General features: G+C 38.4%; 2 protein-coding genes across 4 annotated transcripts in view; one reads left to right on the top strand and one right to left on the bottom strand.

Annotated features, from left to right (window-relative positions):
* The window catches only part of LOC129780210 (translation factor GUF1 homolog, mitochondrial), a 28,757-nt gene extending 4,985 nt beyond the window's left edge, over positions 1–23,772 (top strand). Inside the window, exon 4 of one of the 3 annotated variants that reach the window (XM_055788242.1) lies at positions 23,567–23,772. In XM_055788242.1, coding sequence (XP_055644217.1) covers positions 23,567–23,615 — 49 coding nt within the window. In that variant the 3' untranslated portion in view covers positions 23,616–23,772. Of the gene's footprint in view, positions 1–17,835; positions 17,975–23,566 lie in introns of those variants that run through there. The other 2 variants (XM_055788239.1, XM_055788241.1) reach the window with 2 other exon arrangements.
* The window catches only part of LOC129780207 (protein MON2 homolog), a 70,039-nt gene continuing 60,038 nt past the window's right edge, over positions 14,242–24,242 (bottom strand). Inside the window, exons 4-8 of the mRNA XM_055788231.1 lie at positions 16,840–17,522; positions 16,402–16,779; positions 15,857–16,342; positions 15,714–15,796; positions 14,242–15,646 (exon numbers count right to left, since the gene is read on the bottom strand). Coding sequence (XP_055644206.1) covers positions 15,417–15,646; positions 15,714–15,796; positions 15,857–16,342; positions 16,402–16,779; positions 16,840–17,522 — 1,860 coding nt within the window. The 3' untranslated portion in view covers positions 14,242–15,416. The remainder of the gene's footprint in view (positions 15,647–15,713; positions 15,797–15,856; positions 16,343–16,401; positions 16,780–16,839; positions 17,523–24,242) is intronic.

The raw sequence follows: 24,242 nt of genomic DNA, 5'->3' as shown, positions 1-24,242 counted from the left end.
AAATCAGATCTATAGATACGGTACTGACTGCAGCAAAACAAATATCTGACCTCTCTGAGCGAAACAAATAAAATTCTGGGATGCCAGATGTTTTTTCTCAAATATATGCGATAAAAATCTGAAATATTTGTAAATATGTGCTAATGTCTGACATACTGACCAGCTTCGTTTATCATATGGAATCAATAATGTTTTGTCACTATTTTAAATAGCCTGCAGCAGGAATAAAAGGTTGTGATAAAAGTTAAATGTCTGCAAATTCGTGAACACATGTGCGAATGTGGCATCTCTGATCAGATTTGGCAACCAGCAGAATGAACGCCTTGTCACTTGCTGTTCATCCTCTCACATACATCAAATGAACCTCTCACGGCATCCGAAACGACTGTAGGAATAGAGTGAGGAGAGTTGCGTGATGGTGATGTGACAATTGTCATCTCACCTCACACGCCGCGTAGAATCAGGCCGTATGAGTCGTACCGAATAGTGTCTTAGAAAGAGTTATAGAGTATTGATGGTTGAATATTTAAAAAATGTACACTGTAAAAAAAAATAGTACTCTTTTTTTTATTTACAAAATAAAAATTCAATTTGCAATATCCAAGATACATATTTTTTAATTTTTTTTTTAATTTTTTCATATAAAATAGAAGTCATGCAGAAAATTTAAAAAATGGGCCCAAGATGGTAAAACTATTTTTGACCAAATTTGTGGAGGGGGGTCTTCGTAGCCACTTGGTTACGCGTTGGCTTACCAAGCGATCGATCGTGAGTGAGTTCAAACTCAGGGCCCTCAATTGACCATCTTTGTGTTGTTATAGAATAACTACGTTCACGCAACCATCATCAGCGATGGAAATCGATTCACGGTCGAAATAAGATCGATTCATCCATACAACTGCTCTGCTCTGCAAGACACATCGGACTGCTGTTCTATAAATAACTCAACAATGATCAATATCAACTGTCTCCGCTGTCCGGTCTGCTGAACAATGGATGAACAGAAAGAATACCTATACGCCTAAATGGCTACTACTAACTACTGTGTAATTTACAATTTATAGAAACATAAACATATGCACATGTACACGATTAAAACCCGGCTCTGTTACAGCTAAAATGCTAATGAGCCTAATAAATAAATAAATGAGATAAAAAAAAAATTAAAATTGTGGAACATCGAATTTTTAGGAATTTTCGAAACTTCGAATTTTGTATGTTCACAATTATTTTTAGCCACAAATTATGAATCTTGATGTGATTTAAAACAAAAAAGGTTATTATCAATCACCTTCTAAATGTAGCCATTCTCGAAATATTGAAAAAGATATTTATTGTCTTTTTTATAGTAAATAATCCTTTTTAATATGTTTGTCGTGTTATACCGTCATGTTCATGAAATTTTATGAATTTGCTTATAATTTCCAACAACTTTTCCAAATACATCATCATGGTTCATTTTTTGACTCAAGCGTAATTTTTGAAAAGGGCGTATCGATTTGAGTAAGAGAAATTTTTGATATTTTATATCTCAAAAAATATAACCCGTATCGAAATAGTGTGTTAGAAAGAGTTATAGACTATTCTTGGCTTAATTTGAAAAAAAATATACACTGAGAAGAAAAATTAGTACTCTTTTTTTTATTTACAAAATAAAATTTTAATTTGCGATATCAAAAAGTATGTATTTTTTTATATTTTTTCATTTTTTTCATATAAAATAGAAGTCATGTAGAAAATTTAAAAACTGGGCCCAAGATGGTAAAACTATTTTTGACGAACTTTGTGGAACATCGAATTTTTAGGAATTTTCGAAACTTCGAATTTTTCTATGTTTGCAATCATTCTTAGCCACAAATTATGAATTCTGATTCGGAAAAGTTGTTGGAAATTATAAGCAAATTCATAAAATTTCATGAACATGACGGTATAACACGACAAACATATTAAAAGGGATTATTTACTATAAAAAAAAACAATAAATTAGAAATATTTTTTTAAATATCTCGAGAATGGTTGCATTTAGAAGGAGATTTATAATAACCTTTTTTGTTTTAAATAACATCAGGATTAATAATTTGTGATTAAAAATGACTGCTCACATACAAAAATTCGAAGTTTCGAAAATTCCTAAAAATTCGATGCTCCACAAAGTTCGTCAAAAATAGAAAAACTCAAACTTCCTCCAACTCATATTTCCTCCAACCCAAACGGAATACACACTTTCATTGGAATCAAAAATACAAGTTTTGCTGTCTAGTCGATTTTTTTGTCCAGAAGAAAATTCTGCACGATTACCTTGGATCGCTGCAATTTATTCGTCCAGTTGTGGGCTGGTACATAAATTATTGCAATTTTTTCGATTGGTTGGCTGGTCCGTTTTCTGGGTTACCTAAATTCGACACAATTTGACCGAAAACATTAGGTGAATGTTATGTCCAGCCTCCCTTGATAAACGCAACACAAAACGCCGTTTCAAAGCAAATATGGAAACAATCGAGTTGATGAAAAGTGAATCACAAAGTTGAGCGAAGAGGTTTTAAGCGAAATGAAACACCATTACCTCTCCCTCAAAGTGGTCTTCATCCGTATGAAGCCATACTCTGTGTCTGGTGGAATAAGAAAGAGTTCTGTATTATGAGGCTCTACCAACTCCTGCTTTCATCAAACAATGGTTTCTTTGAAATAGTAAAATATTTTCTACACCATTTCAAACATTTCATAATCCCTGCTATCAAATCCATAGCCAATGCCACCATGTGTACATAATTTGTATCGAATTGTCATCGATACTTCGTTTTTCGCTAAAGGCTCCGTTCGGTCCGGCTGCAGAAAAGGAATGGGAATGGAAGAGAAGAGCGTCACATTGCATTAGTGGGCATTCCGAGTGGGCACCAACTTATATACAGATTTGTGTGATTTCAATAGCCTATTTGTAAGCGTTAAGCAACTTTTAAGCTATTGAAACAACTTTTCGGGTCGATAATTAACAGGCATATAACGCGCAGGCACTTTGTCTTCCGACTGAAGTGGTTATCATACCATTTCGTTCAGTCGGCAAAGAGGTATTAACGCTCAAAATCTTTTTGTTCTGGTGTAACACTCCCGTTTTCAAAACTTTGAACTTACACACCAGTATAGAAATGAAAGACCTAGTCCTACGTCAAAATGTATGCTAAATTTCTTCAAATTGCATGAAACCTGTAATTGGATATTTGTGATGGCAGTGGTACAGTGTCGACGTCTGATGGCGACTTTCAATCTGGGGTCAGAATTTGGGACTCAAACTTTATGGTTACAAAAATGACCAGGTATTCGTGTCGTGTTACAGGTCTGTCCAATTAGCTAGATGTCGAATTAGATGTAACTTACTGTACTTCCCTTGGGTGATTTTACGGTTTTCAAAAAAACCGAAAATTTGACGTTTTTGAAACACTAGTAACTGAAGTCTCGTTTGATGATTCGAGATGACCATTTTCATTGGCACCCTACAACTGCAACAGAAACGACCGCTCAGAAAAAGTGTAGTAGGTTAGAAATATTGTCCAACGCAGACTCGCCGTCCGGTTAGTTTGAAACATAGGATACGATCCTTTAGCAAGGTTCGACCGAGCTTTCGCGAGCGTCGGACGGTTTAAGTTTGTCTGGTGCATTACGTTTGCCCGGCGCAACATCATAACTCGTGCTCTCGCACGGTATCACAGACCGTCTTCTACCCATGATGTTTTTGACGTGGGACATCGTCTAACCGGAGTATATGGGGAAAATGAAAACTTAAACACAGAACATGCAGGAAAAAATGAAAGATTTTGAATGCTTATAACTCGAACATTTCTTAATAGAATGGAAAGATGTTTGCATCAATTGATAGAAAATATTTCGACGGGTCTATCACAATTGAGGTGAAGGTTGAAGGAAGCCACAAATGGCTGTCACAATGGCGCTCATTTCTTTCATCTCTCTCCCTCACCCCTCGCCCGAAAATCAATAATTTTGCGATACAGTGTGAAGAAAATGATCGTTTTCACACACTTCCCATCAAGTAATATCAACGAAACTCTAATCGATTACTCACAAGATATTAAATTTTCATCAGTCGTCGCAATATATAGTGAAAAAGTCGGAAAACTCGAGCTAGTGGTCTGAAATTAAAATTTTCATTTTCAATTTTCCGCAATGGTTTTGTTTGTATTGGTGAAAGCATCGTTTTCTTTCGACGCTGATGCCATGCAACATCACTGAAACAGCTGTAAAAACCACCCAATAAAATGTTATTCCTGAGTCATAGCGTCTCATGTCATGAAAATCAATAAAAAAAATTGTTTTTACGTTTAATGGGTCTTCAATGTAAGTTTTAGCAAATTTAACATTGATTAAGAAAATTGTATTGCAGAGCTCGGAACACTGCCACGGCAGCCTCTGCTGTCAAAACAAAAAGTAAACGGAAAAGTATTACATTCAATCAAAATGCCTTGGCCATCGAAGAGAAGGGTTGAGGCTCTCCAACGTGAATATGTGAAAAAATACAATCAACGAAGGAAAATATTGAGAAATTATCAACAACGAGTTACTATGCGGAAAAACTTGTTATTGCCAAAAGAGTCCCAATTCTCATGTGTTATAAATTTGCTTATGCTACTCTCGCGTATAATCTGAATTTTACTTCATAGTAGCATTTAAGTATTTAAGTGGCATTTGAGAATAACCAAAAACCCTGTAAGCAGGAGTTAGTCTGTAAGCATGAATCGGACCGACTAGTCAATGTGAATATACGAACTTATTGAATGTTCCAATACACTTTAAAAATAAGTAAGAAAAATGAAAACACAAAATATTCTGCGTCAATTTTTCTTGTGGCAATGTTTATTGAGAACTTTCACTAAATATTAGCCCCCCGTCTCTCGGTACCGACGGATGGTGGTATAGATGAAATTCCGCCTCACCCCGTTGGATTTCAACCGCCGGAATATGTCGCCGGGTCGCTCACCTCTCGCAAACAACTTCAAATCAGTATGCCTAGAATCAGTCTTAAATTTAGAAAAATTCAGTGAAAATCATTGAACTATATTATTTAAATGTCTAAAACCTGTAGTCCCGACCCTTTTTTAACAATAATAATATATAGACTGTTTTTCTCAGCTAGTCGTGAATTGATTTTTACTGAGAAATTTGAAACTGGGAGATATGTTGGCATAAAAATTGCAGCCAAAATCAAAACAAAAGCCGAGACACAAAGCCCAGACAAAAACCCAACGAGCCGTCCGTCTCCGTCAATTATTCTTTTCTACCAGTGCTTGGATTTTGAATGAACTGAATATGAGCCTATGTCCTTCATTCGTTTTCTCGTTCATGTACGTTGCTCCCGCATTTTTCTATTTTCGCATTTATTTTATTCACAGCAAACTACTAGGCTTAAACGTGAAGTTTATTAAACTTTTAATGTCATAACGTTTTATTTGAACGTTACGTATCTTTCAGGTAATAATATGAAACTTGAACTATTATGGAAGTTCAAATATTCTATTTATAACAAGTTAATCTACCTAACAATGGTTTTAGGCTCGAATTATCTCCAGCAAAATAGGTTTTTCAGAAAATCATCATAATTTTTGAACTTCAATAGTAGGGCTATGTTGTTTCATTTAGGAATGTAACACGGATTACCTTTTTCTTTTTCAACTGCAAACCGGAAACTGGCGCTTTTTATAAAGTAAAAAACTTTAGTACGCGAAGATAAGCGCTTTGGTGTTGCATGTATTGACATAAACTTATATACAGTATCAGAACAAAGCCATTCCTTATACTTCTATTAGGCATGGTAGAGATTGATGAAAGGCACAACTTGACAAACCTGACCCAAAAAAGTTATTCGATATACAATTTTGGACTCGAAACTGTATACAGTTTGAAAGAGAAATATTTTTTTTATATTTCGAATATGACTTATTTCGAAAAAAAAGTTACCTTTTAACGTTAAGGTGAAATATAAGTGCCCATTATAAGTACAGTGGGGTGAAAATCGTGACTTTTGAAGATTTAGTTGAATTTTTACCAGGAATTTTTTATATCGATATTGCAGCAAAATTAAGAAAGACAGAAGTTGGGTGTCGAAGAACAAATTGTAGAGAACTAGAGAACTTTAATCCAATCGATAGAAACAATAATGTTTAATATGAATTTCTGGGATAAAACTAATAATGACATATTGAAAATTACCAACTTTTAAGTTTTTCACTTCCAAAATGTTATTTAAATACACTAATTTAGATGTTCCAGTACATTATTCTTTAGCGTACTTTTTAATGTAGATCTAGTTAGAGGCATGTGGAGGCGATCTGGCGTAGTGGTAACATCCATGCCTCTCACGCTAAAGGTCACGAGTTCAATTCTCACTCCCGACATTCTTCCAAAAATGGAAGTAAAAAGTGACGAACCAGCCAAATGAGTTGAAAATCACTATAATACAGATAAAAAAAAAAAAAAGTTAGAGGCATCAGAGTCTGAAACAACAAAAAGTTCTATAACTCTGTCATTGTTGAAATTCAAACATATGCGTAGAAGGATTTTTCTCATCAAATATGATCGTCTATCATCTCCTGAGAGATTCTGAATACATTTATTTTTTTCGTATGAGAAAGGTGTGACTTTAAGGAAATGAATCAAAAAATTAAATTTTACTTTTATATTAAAAAAACGAAAATATATGCATAAAAAACGAATAGAACAATGTTTTTGACTCGATAAAAAACAGAATTCGATTATATACAGTTCAAAGTTCGTAAAAAGTTCGTAATGTATATTAGCAAATTCCGAAACTGTAAGAAAGTATGAAACGCTGTTGAAAACTATAGAGAAACTGCTATACGCGATGTCCAGAACAACAACTACATACAGCTTCGCATAGTAGTTTCAAAACAATTGATTGTTATTTCAAGCAATAATTCCAAGAGTACAAATCTAAACATATAACTTTTAAACGATTTGTTAATAAAACTTGTCATTATCGATGCGCGTTTTATTAAAAACATAATCGAAGTTACAGAAAGACATAGACAAGTTTGTTAGAAAATACATTATATCGTTCCTATTATACGATATTGCAATAAATTCGATTTCGGAAAGTTTTGAGGTAAGTTTACTGCTTGCTTTATTCACGTGAATACATTCCTCGTACAGCGAAATACAGCAAATATGTACAGTGTTGTCTACCGTAACTTTCTTGGTGGAAGGAGTAATATTACATATCAATCCAGTATATAACGTATGAACGTTAAGTTATGAAATATCATTAAAGATAATTATACGGTAATTCAAGTGAGAATGAAAATATCTTATAATTTATCGAACATTGCATCGCTCACCCAATCATCACATTATATTCACATAAACTTAAACTCAAAACATATGAAGGAGCGCCTTATGAATCTGCTTCAAAATAATGTCGACGATCTCGCGCGAATTTCTAAAATATAGGTTCTAGCTGGCTCAAATGAAATACGCTTGAGGAATTATTTGCATTCAAATTCAGTAGCACACACTGAATTTGAATGATTCAACTGCAAACTGGCACGTGAATCTCATATGCTACTGAACCAAATATACTGCTTACAGCCTACGTTCAGGGGATAAAAAAGAATTGCTAGACTCTCTTCCAAATAGTCTCACGACTTTTTAGCGTTATGAGTACAAATTCTTCAGCACATATGGATGGATACAATCGTTCTCACTTTTATTTCTCGTGTGGTATCTTCAGCGCGAACAGCAGTTGTTCGGTACGTTAGTGTGAGAGCTTTAGAGCAACTGAACTGTTTTACGGTTCGTTCATTCAAATTTGAATGAATGGTGAAAGCACTGTTTTCTACAAAACCTGCCGGTCGTTTTCGTTGAACGTATGCTCACAGGTCGTTACGTTGCCGGTGTATGTGAATGTTTTCATATGAATTGCATGGTAGAATAACTGACGTAACGGAACGTGACGAGACGTGAACGTGACGTGGATGTTGTATGTGAATCGCACTTTATCGTGCGTGGTATACAAACAACAAATGACAGCAAGTCGACACCGTGCGCGTCGGTTATGCGGGCGCTACACGATTCGTCCAACGTTTTACTCGAATGTTTTTTTTATCCCATTTATTTATTTTAGGCTCATTAGTATTTTAGCTGTAACAGAGCCGAATTTTAATCGTGTACATGTCACATGGTTATCATATCTATAATTATAGCATATTACACAGTTGCCATTCGCCAGTATTCCTTCTATACCATTGCATATGGTACATTTACACAGTAGCCATTTAGGCGTAAGAGTATTCTTTCTGTTCTTCCATTATCCAGTTAGACCACCGGACAGCGGAGACAGTTGATATGATCATTGTTGAGTTATTTATAGAACAGCAGCCCGATGTGTCTTGCAAAGCAGAGCAGTTGTATGGATGAATCGATCTTGTTTCGACCGTGGATCGATCTCCATCGCTGATGTTTGGACGTAGCTATTCTGTGGACGCGTGGACGTAGCTATTCTGTAACAACACAAAGATGGTCAATGAGGGCCCTGAGTTTTGACGTAGGACTACGTATTTCATTTCTATACCGGGGTGTAAAATCAAAGTTTCGAAAACGCGTTACGCCGGAGACCGAGATTTTGAGCGTTAATAGCTCCTAAACAACTGAACTAAATGGTATGATAAACACTTCCTTCGAAAGATAAAATGTCTACGCGTTATATACTTGTTACTTTTTCATCCAAAAACTTGTTTCAATAGCCTTAAAATTGCTTTCAAAACAGGCTATTGAAATCACCAATCGGTATATAAGCGAGCGCTGCTCGTAAACCCACTCAGTTATAATTGAACAGCGATTGTAGCATGTTGTCGCTGTTGTGATGAAGCTAACTTCGTTTATCATGAAAGCGCTGATAAACGGTGTTACCAAGAGCCTGTTTGTACACCTTAGGCCAGAAGGGAATCCATCAGGAGGAGAGTGATGTCACGGTTCCGCTTGAAACATCGGAGCAGCCGCCTCACACACACATACACGCGCGGAACTCTCGTTGCTATCATCGTTGCTGAAAAATAATCTACCAGTTCCCCTGAGAATTGAAAAATATATTCATGCGAAAGAGTTTATTTTAATGTTTTCTATCCATACAACACTGCAACCAAATACATTTGGTTTTGTGATTTTTCAATCAATCGCAATTGACAGGAAAGCTTCTATTATTTTTCCCCATCAGTACATAATTTTCGTATCCAATATTGGATGCATAACATGAAAAACGGAAAAATTTTCACATCGCCAAAATCATGTAATTTTCGAGTAATTATTTGCTTCCTACTCATATAATGCTGCGACCAAATACATTTCGTTTTGGATTTTTCAATCAAGTGCAATCAACGTAAGAACGTAGGATTTCCCGCTCTACGCGCACTGGCAAACGATGTTTACTCAACAATTTCTCAAACGAAAAATGGGTGTTGTGAGAAAGGATTAGCGAACGCAAAAACGACAAACGGGAGAAAGAGATGTTTGGAGGTTCAAGGAAATTGGCAGAAAACATCTTTATTTTATCTTTCGAATAATGTGATTCATAGCACTTCGTTTTGCCAGAAAGAGATTATTATTGCTCAAAGGAGGAATCGAGTCCTCAGAGGAAATTACCCAGCGCAAATTAGAGTCGACTATCGATTGCGGCATTCGTACACAAATATTTTTATAATGCAGTTTCATCAAAGTGATATCTTCGATATGAGGAAATATTCACTACATAATGTCATGTATTTCATATTCTTCATTATCAAATCCATATCCATGGCTCCTATCTGTATCGACTTATCATTGACACCACGATTTTCGCTAAATGCTCATTTCAGTTCGACCTGCAAAAAACTTTTCAGAACTCTTATCCATCAAATTTGGAGCCCTGCAAAGAGCCGTTGATTATATGCTAAGCTAATAGCACGATCTCCTCGGATACGATGGGCCAGCTGGATGTCCTTGGGCATGATGTGACGCGCTTTGCGTGGATAGCACACAAATTGGTATCTTCGAATAGGCCTCCTGTAGTGTCATAACCGCGGAACTTTGGAAGCGCAAGTCGGTTTTGAAGTCCTGAGCAATTCCACGAACCAAATGCTGCAAAGGTAGATTGCGGATCAGCAATTCGGTCGACTTCTGATAGCGACGAATTTCACGCAAAGTTCCCGGTCGATAGCGATGTGGTCACACTCCCCGCGGCTGGTGCACTTATCCGAGCTGCTTTCGTGGTGCCTTACCACCGAAAGACTAACGAGCTGTGTGCTTGGTCCCACACAAACGAGTCCTCACGGTGCGAGAGTAGAGTAAGAAATGAACGAAAGCAAAGGAAGCATCTTATTATAAGCCATAAAAGTCCAGAATGTAAACCCCACCCTCTTTATTATATAAGCTTACTGTATACTTACTTCGATGTTATTCGTTTCTCTCTCAGAGTAAGCTACGAATATAATAAGGGTGGGATTTACATTTTATACTTTTATGGTTTATAAAATGACGCTTCCTTTGCTTTCGTTCATTTCTTACTCTACTCTCGCACCGTGAGGACTCGTTTGTGTGGGACCAAGCACACAGCTCGTTAGTCTTTCGGTGGTAAGGCACCACGAAAGCAGCTCGGATAAGTGCACCAGCCGCGGGGAGTGTGACCACATCGCTATCGACCGGGAACTTTGCGTGAAATTCGTCGCTATCAGAAGCCGACCGTATTGCTGATCCGCAATCTACCTTTGCAGCATTCGATTCGTGGAATTGCTCAGGACTTCAAAACCGATTTGCGCTCCCAAAGTTCCGCGGTTATGATGCTGCAGGGGGCCTATTCGAAAATAACAATTTGTGTGCTATCCACGCAAAGCGCGTCACATTATGCCCAAGGACATCCAGCTGGCCCATCGTATCCGAGGAGAACGTGCTATTAGCTTAGCATAAAATCAACTGCCCTTTTCAGGGCTCCAAATTTGATGGATAAGAGTTCAGAAAAGTTTTTTACAGACCAAACTGAAAGGAATATTTTCGTTTGGACGCCATTCAGCATCGAGAAAATTTCGGAAAGATCTAATCATTGCTGAAAAATAATCTGCCAGTTCCCTGGGAATTGAAAAATACATTCATGCGAAAGAGTTTATTTTAATGTTTTCTAACCATATAACACAGCGACCAAATATTTTTCAATCAAGTGCTATTAACAGGTGGCTATCGAGTTAGCAATAACCACTGGAGGGCTGGAAAGAATCAATCATTGATGAAAAATAATCTGCCAGTTCCATGTGAAAGAGTTTATTTTAATGTTTTCTATCCATGTAACACTGCGACCAAATATTTTTTAATCAAATGCTACTAACAGGTGGTTATCGAGTTAGTATTAACCACTGGTGGACTTCGAGTATCGAGGAAAATCTGAAAAGAATTAATCGTTGCTGAAAAATACTCTGCCAGTTCCCTGGGAATTGAAAAATACATTGATGCGAAATAGTTTATTCTAATGTTTCTATCCATATAACACTGCAATCAAATACATTTGGTTTTGTGATTTTTCAATCAATCGCAATTAACAGGAAAGCTTCTGAAAATTATTCTTCCCCATCATATTTCCGTATCCAATATTGGATGCATAAAACCTTGTGCCTCCAACGTAACGCTCTCGTTTTCGAAGTCCCCCAAATATTCATTCATTCAGAACGAATTCAGATTCAACTTCAAACAAATGATCTCTAAATCAACGATAGTCCTACGTTACCCTTGCGGTTATACCATAGATATAACCCACTTCCTGTTTTTTAACTCACGATCGATCGCTTACTAAGCGAACGCGCAACCAATATGGCTACGGAGATCCCCCTTACTCGAATGTTGGACTCAAATATTTGACTCGATGAATCGACAAATGTTGTGACGAATGTGCTGCTACACGGTGAAGTGAATGTTCGATTTAATGCAATCGGTTCAAACAATCGGCGAGTATTTGGATCGAATGTTTATTATTTTTATTTACCATCAAAAACGTTAGGAAACTTGATGACGATCCGAGTATTGAAATTGCTGCCGTAGCAATTGTACTGATATCGGGCTGTAAATTAAAAATGCTTGAAATCTACATTATTAAACTGCAATATTTTGCCGAATATTTTGAATTTTATGAATCAATTTCATAGTTCCCTCATCTAAAACCTGTAAACAAACCAATCTGTCAAAGATATATTCGGACGAAGCATGTAGCGGTGTATCGAATGTCATCGAGTGTCGGATCAACGAATGACAAAAATCCTTTGACTCGTGCCACTCGCGTTGGAAGGTAATCCACAACGAACGGATTACCTTCCAACGCGAATATTCGACACTCGACATTGGAGGTTCGTAGCTCGTCAGTCGACTACACGATGCGTCGAATCATCGAGTCAAGACGGGTCTATGGTACTAGGTGAGGCCGTTTCGTCACTAAGTTGGTTAGGGGAGCGGTATATGAAAACAGCACGGAAGAAAGTAGAAGGGGAATTATTTGCTTGTAGCGTGAAAGAGACAGACTGATCACGAGCGAGCTTCGGCAATAGCGTATTGTGTTTTGTTTACAAACAAAACACAGTAGACTTCCAAGATGGCTGAAGAGTGGTTTTAACAAGTTGGTCTACCTTAGTATATACTTCTAGGCGCCTTGCATCGAGTGTCCAACATTCGAGGGTGTTCGTAGCATCGTGTAGCGCTGGTTTTAGCCTATATATGAGGCTGAAGCTGACACCAATACAAATACACAAAATGCACATGGTGCGCACCTACGCAATGATGAAAAGATGTATTCGAACTTACTGAACAGGGTGTACATTAGGGTGCCGCCAATGAATGTATGGGAAAAAATCGAACCTAAAATTTCAAAAAGTTACCCTATACAAAATGTTACCACCTCGAAGAAACACCCTATGCCAAATATTAGCTCGATCGAACTTAAGAGAGAGTGGTGCAAAGCGGTCAAAGTTTGATTTTTTTTTTTGAAAATCGAAAAATCACCCAAGGGGGTAGGAAAATCGGAAATCGAGGTTTTCGAAAAAAAAAATTTATGTCAAATGTCTTAATGTCTTAAATGCATGAAACGTCGAGATCTAGTGTAATTTATCAAAAATCATATGGTTTTAAGTGCCAATAAAAATATTTTTCTCGATTTTCCATTCGGAACTCGTTGCGAAATGTTGATTTGCACGATAATATACCCTATGCAAAATATTAGCTCATTCGAACTACATTAATTAGTGTTGTAGACATTAAAATAGGTTCCGAATGAAAAATCGAGATAACTATTCTTATTGGCACTCAAAATCATATGATTTTTAATAAAAAAAAAATTTCGAGATGACATTAGATCTCGACGTTTCATGCAATTTTAATTTTTCATGCATTTGGCATCAAAAAAAGTTTTTCGAAAACCCCTTGGGTGATTTTTTGATTTTCAAAAAACTCTAATTTGACCGCTCTGCGCCACTCTCCCTCAAGTCCGATTGAGCTAATATTTAGCTTAGGGGTTTTTTTCGAGGTGGTGAACATTTTTTACGAGGTAACTTTTTGAAATTAGATATGACCATTTTCATTGGCACTCTAGTGTACATGTTGTAAATGAAGCCTATCATCATTTTAGGAAGATATCCCGCGCCACGTTACATGGTGACCGTGACAGAATTCTGTCAAGGTCCGTCCACCCGTTCGCAGTCTGAGTGAAATGAAAAGAACAAATAGCCTCTAACGTAATCCTACGTCAACTTTGCGGTCATGCTTCGGACACAACCTTCCTGTATTTTTTTCTATTTTATTTACGGAAACGAAAAGACGTTTGAATTTTATTATTTTTCCAATGCAAATCTATTTTCATAGCCTACTTGCAGTATTATCAAAAAGTTAAAATTCGTGGCATATATCTACAGAGATTCCAAGAGTCGTTTTCTGGAATTTTCCTGAAGACGTGTTTTTTTTATATGCCGCTCAACACCAAAGGTGTTGAGCGGCATATAAAAGTCGGTGCGGTGTTACCTTTTTTTAATGAAACTAATCTGCTTAACAAACTCGGTACTGTATAGCTCAAGGACTTTCGGACAAGGACAGTGACTAGCATCAAGGTTACTGATAATTGAATGAACTCAACATAGTAGTGTGCAATATTAAATGCGACTATCAGCAACCTTGACTAGCTCTTCAGTCGTGCGTAACCATATAAATTTTCAGAATCATTTATTTGTTCAATATAAATTCGTTTCCTTTTATTGTATTTGTGGTTCTCAGCGTCGGTTTCCAAACATTCCCTAAAGATGTGTATATATTTATGTACTTCAGTGTGTGTGTGTTTATGTGTACTGATAAATTACGGTTAAAATATCTGTTGTGCAAGAGAATATACCCCAGGTTGTGTCGGTATTTTTTTTAACATCCTAATCGATGCAGATGGGGTTTCGTATTGGTTTGCCTCCATGATGATACCTCATCATTTTCGTTGGCTAGGCTTTCACTGCAAACGTGAGAAAAATATACTACTCTGAAATATTTTCACGATACTTTAGAAAAGGGGTTTTTTAGTTTACTAGTTTTTAACTGCTCTCTATTGTTACCACTTTTCTTTCCTTATTTCCATAGGCATCTATTAACTTTAACACAACCATGCAAGAGTGTTGTATGAATGCGCATTGTTTTATCTCCAAAGGTTTTTCCCAGTTCGGGCTAAAATAATAAGAATGGAATCGCAGACATTTATGGGCGAAAAACCGGTAGGAACAGGAGAAAGAATCGCGCTAAACTGCACAACGTTTCATGAAAGTTTAAATGCTTCAAATTGGCACTATCACTGCTAATAATGTGGGAAATTTATGTTTTTATTTCGTCTAGCAACAAATAACGCTGCAATGTTCTACGATGTTGATAATAAGTGTCTATATCTCAATACGTCTTTTTTCGAATACAAGAGATGTTACGAAAAGATTTTAATAGAAATGTTTAAGAACCTTAAGTGCGAATTCTCCGTTTTCGTTTTTGGAGATTATCAAAAAATAATTGAAGATAGGAAGCGACAAAGCTATTTTTTCTGTAACCTCTCATCAACTGTAAGGATAATGTAATCACAATTTTAGTTTCATAACAGTGGTATTATTCCAACAAATAGTATCAGGTGTGGGATAAGAATGATTTGTGATTTTAAATTTGTCAGGAAAGTTTGAAGTTATCTCATTTGAGAATAATATAAATAATCTTTACATATATATTTCTATGTTTTTACGATTTCTTGCATTAGAAAACAGATAATAAAGTAACAGAAGAGGAATAAAAACTAAATCTTACTTTTAAAATACAATCTTCACCAGCAGACCGGTATCGTACATTAAAAGAAAGTAGAAACCTCCGGCCGAGAAGGAACCTAGCTAACAGTGGCTTATGCCATTGGTGTTGGTCAACTCGTTAGTGCTTTCGAGCCGGCCCAGACTACTCGTTGAGGAGGAATTACTCGTGGCCGAGAGGGGTGGTCGTAGTAGATCACAGTATTGCAGAAGGGCTTCCCGCAGTGAACGGGATACCTCAGCAGAGGATGTAGTGGTACATTCCACCAGGTAAGGGTACAAACCTATCAATTGCTCCCAGGCTGTAGTGCCGACTGGTGGGAGAAATTTGAAATATTAAATTTCGAATGCTTTACCTATTGGCAACTGAATACTACTAACCTTTCGCTGGTGGTGCTTTCTTCATCGAGATAACAAGTGTAGCTACTGCTTTCAGCACAAACGATATCTCCGAGAGTCGATATCTGCAAGACGAGAAATTTCACCCATCTGCAAGCTAGTAGGGAAATAAGTTAAACAAATACCTTGGCAATGGAAACTTCCCACTCAATCGTTCGTCGTCGTTGAACTTCCTAAGCACCTCCTCGAACCGATGCAACAATGCCGTAATGGCTAATCGTCCGGCGATGCCACCTTCAGTCGTTCCTCCGCCAATGGTTGAATCCTTATCGGTGTTATTGTTATTAATCTTATTACTTCCAATTTCCGGGGCACCGACGCCTGCAATCCCATCATCCAACAGGGAAAATTGCAGCAGCGTCTCGAAGCATGTTTTGGCAAATTCTTCCCGTAGCTTAAGTTCCGTTTCACATCCAGCAAATGGGGTGCTTCCTGTTGTTGCAGAATGGATTGATCCTTTGTTGAGAAGCACGACTGCATCCAAGATAAATTGCTGTGGGATTTCGTGACTGTACGGAAGAATCTCGTCTCGGATAAGCTCGATGACCTGGCAATCGATAGCCTCATCAAGGACTAACTCGTCTAAGCCACGATCCTCAACGACACAAACACTGCAAGATAATATAGCGTATATCATTGCCTCCAGAGTGGTGATTCTAGTGATTCTTACCTTTTGGGGAACAAAAATTGATCCAGCGTGTCGGACAGGTCCTTCCACATGGGGGCAAACTGCTTGGGATACTTCCTTGCCACTGGGAGCCCCGTATGCAGGATAGTCATCAAGCTGGAGATGGCCAGCTTCCAGGTGCTGGCGGACATACATTTGTACTTGAGTGATAGCGGAAGATGCAATGCTTTGATGATTTCATGCATGATTTGACCCTCGACGACCGTCTCGTCGTTCGCTGTCTGCTGATACAGTCTCACCGCCACCGTCAAGGCTTTCTCTCCGAAGGGAATGTAGTTCATACTAACCCATTCGATACCGTTTCCTGTGGGAACTTGGTGTGAAACAGCTCCACTACCAGAGCGAGCTGGTTTCACCGGTCTGGAAATGGTTGTTGATAATAATAACGCTAACAGAAAAGTCAATCATTTCAAAACCAACCTCGTTTCAATCCGATCGAACGTCGGTGGCACACAGGAGAACTTGCTGAAGCTTAACAACTGCTTGAAGATGGCCGATATCATGTGCCTCAAGTGGGACCCTGCCCCACCGATCGCTTCCTTCTGCAGTAGTTCCATACAATCGAGCACGCCATCGTGCAACGGTGTTAGCAGCGAATCGGAAATAGTCGACATAATGTAGGGAGTCGAATCCGAATGCACCGGAACCGCCACAGCATTCATGAGGACGGCACACAGCAGCGTGAGATCCTTGTTGCTGAATCGGTTTCGGATGTGCTGGAACAGGGCGGGAAAGATCTGTACCAGTGCGGTTAAGAATGCCTGGCTAGGGATGTAAATCTCCTCTCCCCCCTTATCCGAGCTATCTGCCAGTGAAGGCGGCTTGGTGCTTTCTGCGCCAATGTTCAACCAAACGCGCCACGCCACGTTCCATATGTCGATTTCTTCGTTGGCTGCCTTCTCACTCTCCTTCGAGTGTTTAGCTTTGTCGTCCGCCGCGGAGGGTGGTCTGTTGTACAGTATTTCCTGGTATGATTTCAGTGCCGCCAGTGAAACTTCGTTGCTCTTGCTGAGGGCAGAGTTCTCGATGAATTCCAACAGGAGAGCCCATGCACGGGGGAAATCACCAAGCATCTGAAGCAGCGTGCGCTTTGTGTTGAAAACCTGCGACGAAAGGTTGATTGTGAATAAGAATTTAGAGTTTTTTTTTTAAAATTCGTTTATCATTATATTTATTTATTTATTGTCGTCAATCAAAATTGTAGACCGATACATTCTTAATACTTCTTAAAACTACTTACTTAAAACTAAAAAAAACTAAAGAGTGCTGGCTTTATAATTTATCCGTTTAATTCAAGAGACGATTTTAACAAGTTACATAATCAATTTTTTTTTTATTTTTTTATTTATTTATAAATATGCTAAATATGCTGCCCAAATATTACAGTGAAACTTAACTATATCTTATTCTTTTCAGATAGTCTTTGAGCATTGACCATGACATGGTTACATCAATTATTTCACTGTGTTCGTTACAGAGGCTCATCATACGATAAATAGAATTATATTTGGCATCATTCGTTCTTCGGTAATCTATGTAGAAAATGTTAGAGTTTCTCAGGTGCCTAATCGGTGCATAAAAAATTAGGTTTTCTAAAATTTTTTCTGAGTCCTCTCGTTGTGATATGATGTCAATAATAAATAGAATCATGGCATAGTTCCGACGTTCTTTTAAGCTTTTCATATTGATTTACATGCAACATATGGAGGGAGATGATATGAAGACCAGCCTAGATTACGAAGTGCAAATAATAGAAATTGTTTTTGTACAGATTCAATTCTGTCTCCGTGTTAAGTTATGTAGGGGGACCATACAATACTACAGTATTAGAGAATTGATCTGACGTATGTAATATACAATGTTTTTATTGTGTACGGATCGTGGAAATGGTAACTAGAGCGTTAGATGAAGCTCAACATATTATTTGCTCTATGGATGATTGTATTATAATGATCAACGAAGGTTAGTTTCGAATCTAAGACCACCTAAGTCTCTTACTCGTTGACATCTACTGATGGGTTGATTTCCCAGCCTTACACCATTGTTCAATGGTGTTCTTCTTCTTGTAAAAGTCATCAAAGTCTATTTCCTAACATTGAGCTGTAATAAACTCTTAGGGCACCAATTATAAACTATGTCAACTTGATCTTTGAATGTTTGGGAGTCTTTTTCATTCTTTATTTCCATATACAGCTTCATATCATCTGCGTAGATAAGTGCCTTAACACTGTTAAGAAAAACGCAAACGTCATTAACAAAAAAATGAACAAAAGTGGCCCCAAATGAGAGCCTTGAGTAACTCCGGATGTAACAAATATTGTGTTTGAAATTTTCCCATTAAATCTTACCATTTTCGTGTGGTCAGTCAAATATGATTCTAGCCATTTCAATAGCTTGACTTCTATCCCTATTTTTTGAAGTTTAAGAAGCAGTAATGGTATATCAACACGATCGAAAGCCTTACTAAAGTCAGTGTATAGAGCTTCAACTTGATTACAATTATCCATTGCATTCAAAGTGAATGTGACAAATTCCAGCAAATTTGTTGTTGTCAGTCTTCAGAATGCAACTCGGTGCTGATGCGCAACAAAATGTTTGTACCCAGTTGAGTTCCCCCTGCTTGTGCACACATGCGCTCTGGCGAATGAGCACGCTCCGAAACACAGATGAAATGTTTGGTTGTCAGCGCCGTTCTTACGCCGTATTTCTATACTGCGCGCTTGAATCTGGATCTCTGTTGAGATATTTTTCTTCACACAAGCGTATACGATTCAAATGGGGGCGCGCTGTTGTTTTTATGCTTTGCTTAGAACAAACGAAGACAAAGCGGGCGCTAGAATTTGATGTGTATGTGTGTGTGTGTGTGTGTGTGTATAGAATGAGACACGCATCACACAAGTGAGAAGAAATGTTTAGTATCTGAGTTCTGAGCCGGGTACATTTTGCGCTGTCGTGCTTATGAATTTTGTGCTCTTCGCACCAAGAGAGAATACGAGTTTTCTTTGAGCGCGCTGATGAAAATTAAACTCAAGCGCAGCGCTGCGTTTGTTTTCTATAGACTGGTTGTTGTTGATCGTCTTCTGAAAAAATCGTGTTGCTTATTTGTAATTCGTGTCTTTAGTTATTGAAAAGTTTTTGGTTTATTATGGCTTCAAAGAGTTTTGGAATGCAAGAAATAATTGCTACTCCACGATAATTTTTTACATCGGATCTATTACTGGATTTGAATATAGGTGCAACAAAAGGGTTTTTCCATATTTTTGGGAACCTTTCTGATTCCAATGACTTATTGAAAAGCCATGAAAGTGGATGAGTTGATTCAATTGCCAAATTTTTTATAAAAACGGATCAAGAGGTCGGTCAGAACAGTGCGATCCCAGTACAGTTTGAAACGTTCATTTTCCAGGACAGGTGCAGGCAGATACCGGTAGTTGGGTACGTTATCTTCCAATAGACCACATTGGAGCGCCAGTTGTCGATGAACAATGCGGACCACGTTGTTGTGGCGCTCGGTGTAGGCTGCGTTGGTCAAAACGGGACAGTCCCCCATAATGTGTTCTATGTTTTCACCTGATTGATAACACACCCGGAAAACGCCATCAACGTCTTGATGCCAGACGTACCGCTTGCAGTTTCTTGTCGACATTATTCTATCCTGGATGGCTATCATGGTCCGCTTCAACTACGGGAGAGAGTTCACCACGCGTTAGCCATAGATTAGATGCGGCCTTGTCGACGTGTGGCGGGTCCAGTTGATGGGGGTGGGCACCATGCACTGCCTTCTGCTTCCAAGCTGCAATCTTATCCTCCACTGTCTGCAGATAGCAGTTTAGTTGGTACTTCGTTTGCGCCAAGTGCAAAGCGCTGTATATCCTGACAGCGGCACAGACAGCCCGGTATAGCACGTGTTGGTTGGCGCATTCTGCGAAGTATCCGCACAGCTGCCGTACCTGGGCAACAAACAGTGCGAATATGTCGACAATTCCAAGTCCCCCTTCTATGCATGGTAGTGACACTCTCTCAAGTGCCGATTGAGCATGGTGCATTCCGGCCTCTTTGAATGCTTTCCTCATCCTCCTCTCAAGGTCTTCTAGGTGAGTTCTGCTCCACTTGACTACACCAAAACTGAAGGTCAGCAGGGGAACCGCGAATGTGTTGATCGCGCGTTCCTTGTTCCCCGCGTTGAGGAAAGAGGAGGGAACGAGTTGAGGAACGAGTGACTATGGAAAGAGTTTTTCTGAAGACTTTTGAAATGATTTAGCAGAATTGAAAACTGTTTTAATTGAAGCTAATCGAGATACTATTCAAAAAAAATGTGTCGAATAAAGAACAACCAATGGGCATAATTCTTTACTGAACTTTGGCTGCGAGATACTAGTTTCGCTAAGTCCTTCTCAAATTATTTGGAAAATCCTCCAAATATTCCGGTCATTTCATAAAGTTATCAACATCCCACATGTGCGTTGCGGATAAAAATGTATCAGCAGTTTGCCATGTCAAATTTACTCTCGTGAATATCTGGACCTAGAACACAGAGTTCTGTTTATGCTCAAATATGACGTAGCTTAGAAGTTGAAAACGATGATCCTCCACTATCAATGGAAGCTTGATCGCTCACCGTTTATGTGTGTTTCATTCAGAATGCATATTTCAGCGAAGAAGTTCGATAATATGTAAAAATATCGACATGATCATTCTATGGATAAATATGGAATACTCAAAATTGGCGGAAAGTTTCAACACTCTTGAAAATGCAGAACAGATTTCTTTTTTTTTTGAAAATAGATCTGAATGTACTTTTAAAAAATAGTTGTTTAACGCGTCCACGTGGACATTAACTGTACCCCACCCCCTCACCGTGAACAAGCATGGACATTTTCGTACCCCCTACCCCCCTTAAAGTTGTCCATGCAAAAAGTATGTGTAAGGAATCGAAAGAATTTGGCAATTCAATTTTAAAATCGTAAATGATCGAAAGAAGGAAGGACAGAAGGAAAACATTACACGATAAAAGCGAGCCGTGTGTACAATCCTAAAATAACAATCTAACCTATCGGTAGCGGGTGCAATAAAACCCAATGCAATAGAATAACGGAAAGGAAAGGGACCAAAAAGATCGCACACATTCTTTATCGCGCTAGGTTCCGTTGCCCTTAGAATGCAGTATGAGTCAGAGATAAACTTTAATCAGGAGTTGCATGTGGTGAACCACAGATAAGCGATAGGTAAAGGACTTCTATGCAAAGGAGCAAGAACATTTATAGTTTATATCCCAAACCCCCTATTGAATCGATTGACGAGAGTTCTTCAGATTCAAGTTTTCCAACGTCCGCAGCAATAGTTGTATAATTTGCGCTCGGAGTTCGTGAGGATCTTCCAAATAAAGCGGACTGCTATCTATGACATCTTGCACACAACGATGTGCATAAGTTGTACGCAATCGATTCTGAAACTCGCGAGAATGCTGACTCAACCTGACGCATGAGAGCGGACAATCGTTTCTTTGCTCTGTTTCGAACCGTGGGCTGGGAGAAGTTCGTGAAACAGACAGGACTGCGGGATATTTTTCGTTGTCGCGTCGTGGTGTGTTTGATAATGTAAGGCTTGTTCAAAGGTTTTTTTTTTCTCAAATGTGATTCGTTATATCGTTATGTTTTCTTTCGTTGTTCTCATAGAGATAGGAAGTTAAGAATTCAAATAATATTCCTCAGTATCGTGTGTAGTGAAAATAAATATAAAAAAATGTAATCTGAAATGATTATAGAAAAGACATGATTGCAAATGCGTAAAATTTAGTAATCCCTCTGGATTACTGGATCACGGCTGACCGGCTGACGGAACTAGTAGCTGCGCTTCCAGCGCGCTACAGTACAGACTCGATAGGCACGTTATCGGTCTATGCTTTGATGGGTTCGATGTGTAGCTGGCTCTCGGGAGGAGGAAGGTGACGCCACGGGTGGCGAATTCAGGCAGGTTGTGTGGTCGTAGCACCTTGTTGAAGCACTCAGCTATCTTTGGATGTGCGACGGTCAGCTTCTTGTGCCAGAAGTTCTGAACACCATCGGGGCCCGGTGCTGCCTAGTTTCTTCAGGTACCGCGAGGCTTCGCGGACATCGTTCTCTCCGACGATGATAGCTGACATATCTCCAATTTCACCACAACTCTCCTCTTTCCGTCTTAACCACATTTGCCCTTCGCCATGATTGTAGCATCCCTATGCATTTCCATCATGCATTATTTTTCAATAACCCAAAAAACGATATTGCCTAGAAAGCAATGTTAAAAACATCGTTTCCAAACGACCCAGAATCAAAATATTGCTTCACACTCATTCCTCACTGGGTCATAAAATATTATTGCTATTCGACACTTTTCCTTGTTTATTTTTCTGTCTCTCGCCGCATGTACGCTTTGCGTACAAACAGCTATTCGTCTTCCGCATGGGCTAACACATGGTTACCATAAAAAACCATCTGGTTGTTTCCAAACACCGATGGTAGCTTGAGTTTGGGTCAACGATAATTTAGGTTATTATATAAGCTAGTTGGTAAGCAAATAATAGAGCAGTTCAATTTTAACCATCAACCCGGAATGTTTATTGAGTTATCCGAAACATCCCGCTCCTAAGAGAGGAGAAACCACGATTTGGCGACCGCGACAGTGTCTGTCAGCGCGGAACCGCGATACTTAGTGATACATGCGCGAAACCGCGATTGACCGCGAAATCGAAACTGTAAATGTGAAACTGCGATTGGCTAGTGATTTAGTGTTAGCCACGATTTGGCTAAGTGATTGAACACTGAGTGAAAAAAAAAAATAATAAACCATACCAAGCATAATGGGTTGGTTTTCAGACGTGAACATTACAAACAATACAATAAGCACCACTGAGTTTCGACTCATCGCTGGTGGAATGGTGACACTAGTAGCAATTGTGATTCTATACCTGTGCCTTCGCGCGCACACGAAATACGCTAAAGCAACCTCACGCGAAAATATGCGGAGGGAAATACGTTTAAGTAACATATCCACAGTGTAAAGTGCTGTGAACTCTAATAAAACAAAACTTTTCATTACTCCCTTAAGTAAAGGAAAGGAGTCGTGAACACTATACAAAGTGCGTAATAATGTGTAATGATAATTGTAGACATTACCAGAAAACGATACAAAACCATACGAGTGCATTTGGTGTGTGAAATAGTGTGGCATTCGGACTTGGCAAATATTAACGGAACTACCAGTAGAGGACGACATCGCCAGGATGCTGCCGGCGAAGCGAACGGAGAAAGCCAACAACAACCACATCGAGGCAGCAGGACCACTCCAGCATGCAGCAACGACCAGAAGGCAAAATTCACCATATGATCGGCTACTGTGGTAATATGTAAGTTAAGATATTTAAAAAATATATATAAACGGCTACTACGTTTTTTAAAGAGGGAATAAAATTTTAAATACAAAAAAAAATATAGAAAAAATGTGTAGATTTAAAAAAGTAAAATACCACACAATTAATGGACCTAGTAGAAGCAAAACTTGTAACATTGAAAGCTCTACTGTCTAATTTTAAAAAGGCTCCGAACCGAGTGTATCGGAAAGCAACTTTGACGAGGAAATTAACTGAAATAAAACAAATTCGAAATGATATTGGCGATCTTTTAATTATTTTAGAAAATACAATTACCCCAGAAGTGGTGACCCGGTGCTCACGAGATGAAAAATTATTGACAGGGGAACTAATTTTGATAATCAACCAAAAACTATCAAATATAGGGGATAAATCAGACCTAACCCTCAAAACTTTATCAAAGTTAATTATTATC

The sequence above is a fragment of the Toxorhynchites rutilus genome, chromosome 3 (genome assembly GCF_029784135.1).
Source record: "Toxorhynchites rutilus septentrionalis strain SRP chromosome 3, ASM2978413v1, whole genome shotgun sequence".
Classification (NCBI taxonomy): Eukaryota; Metazoa; Arthropoda; class Insecta; order Diptera; family Culicidae; genus Toxorhynchites; species Toxorhynchites rutilus.
The sequence above is the reverse complement of the archived record's forward strand: the minus strand, read 5'-3'. Positions and strand labels throughout refer to the sequence as shown.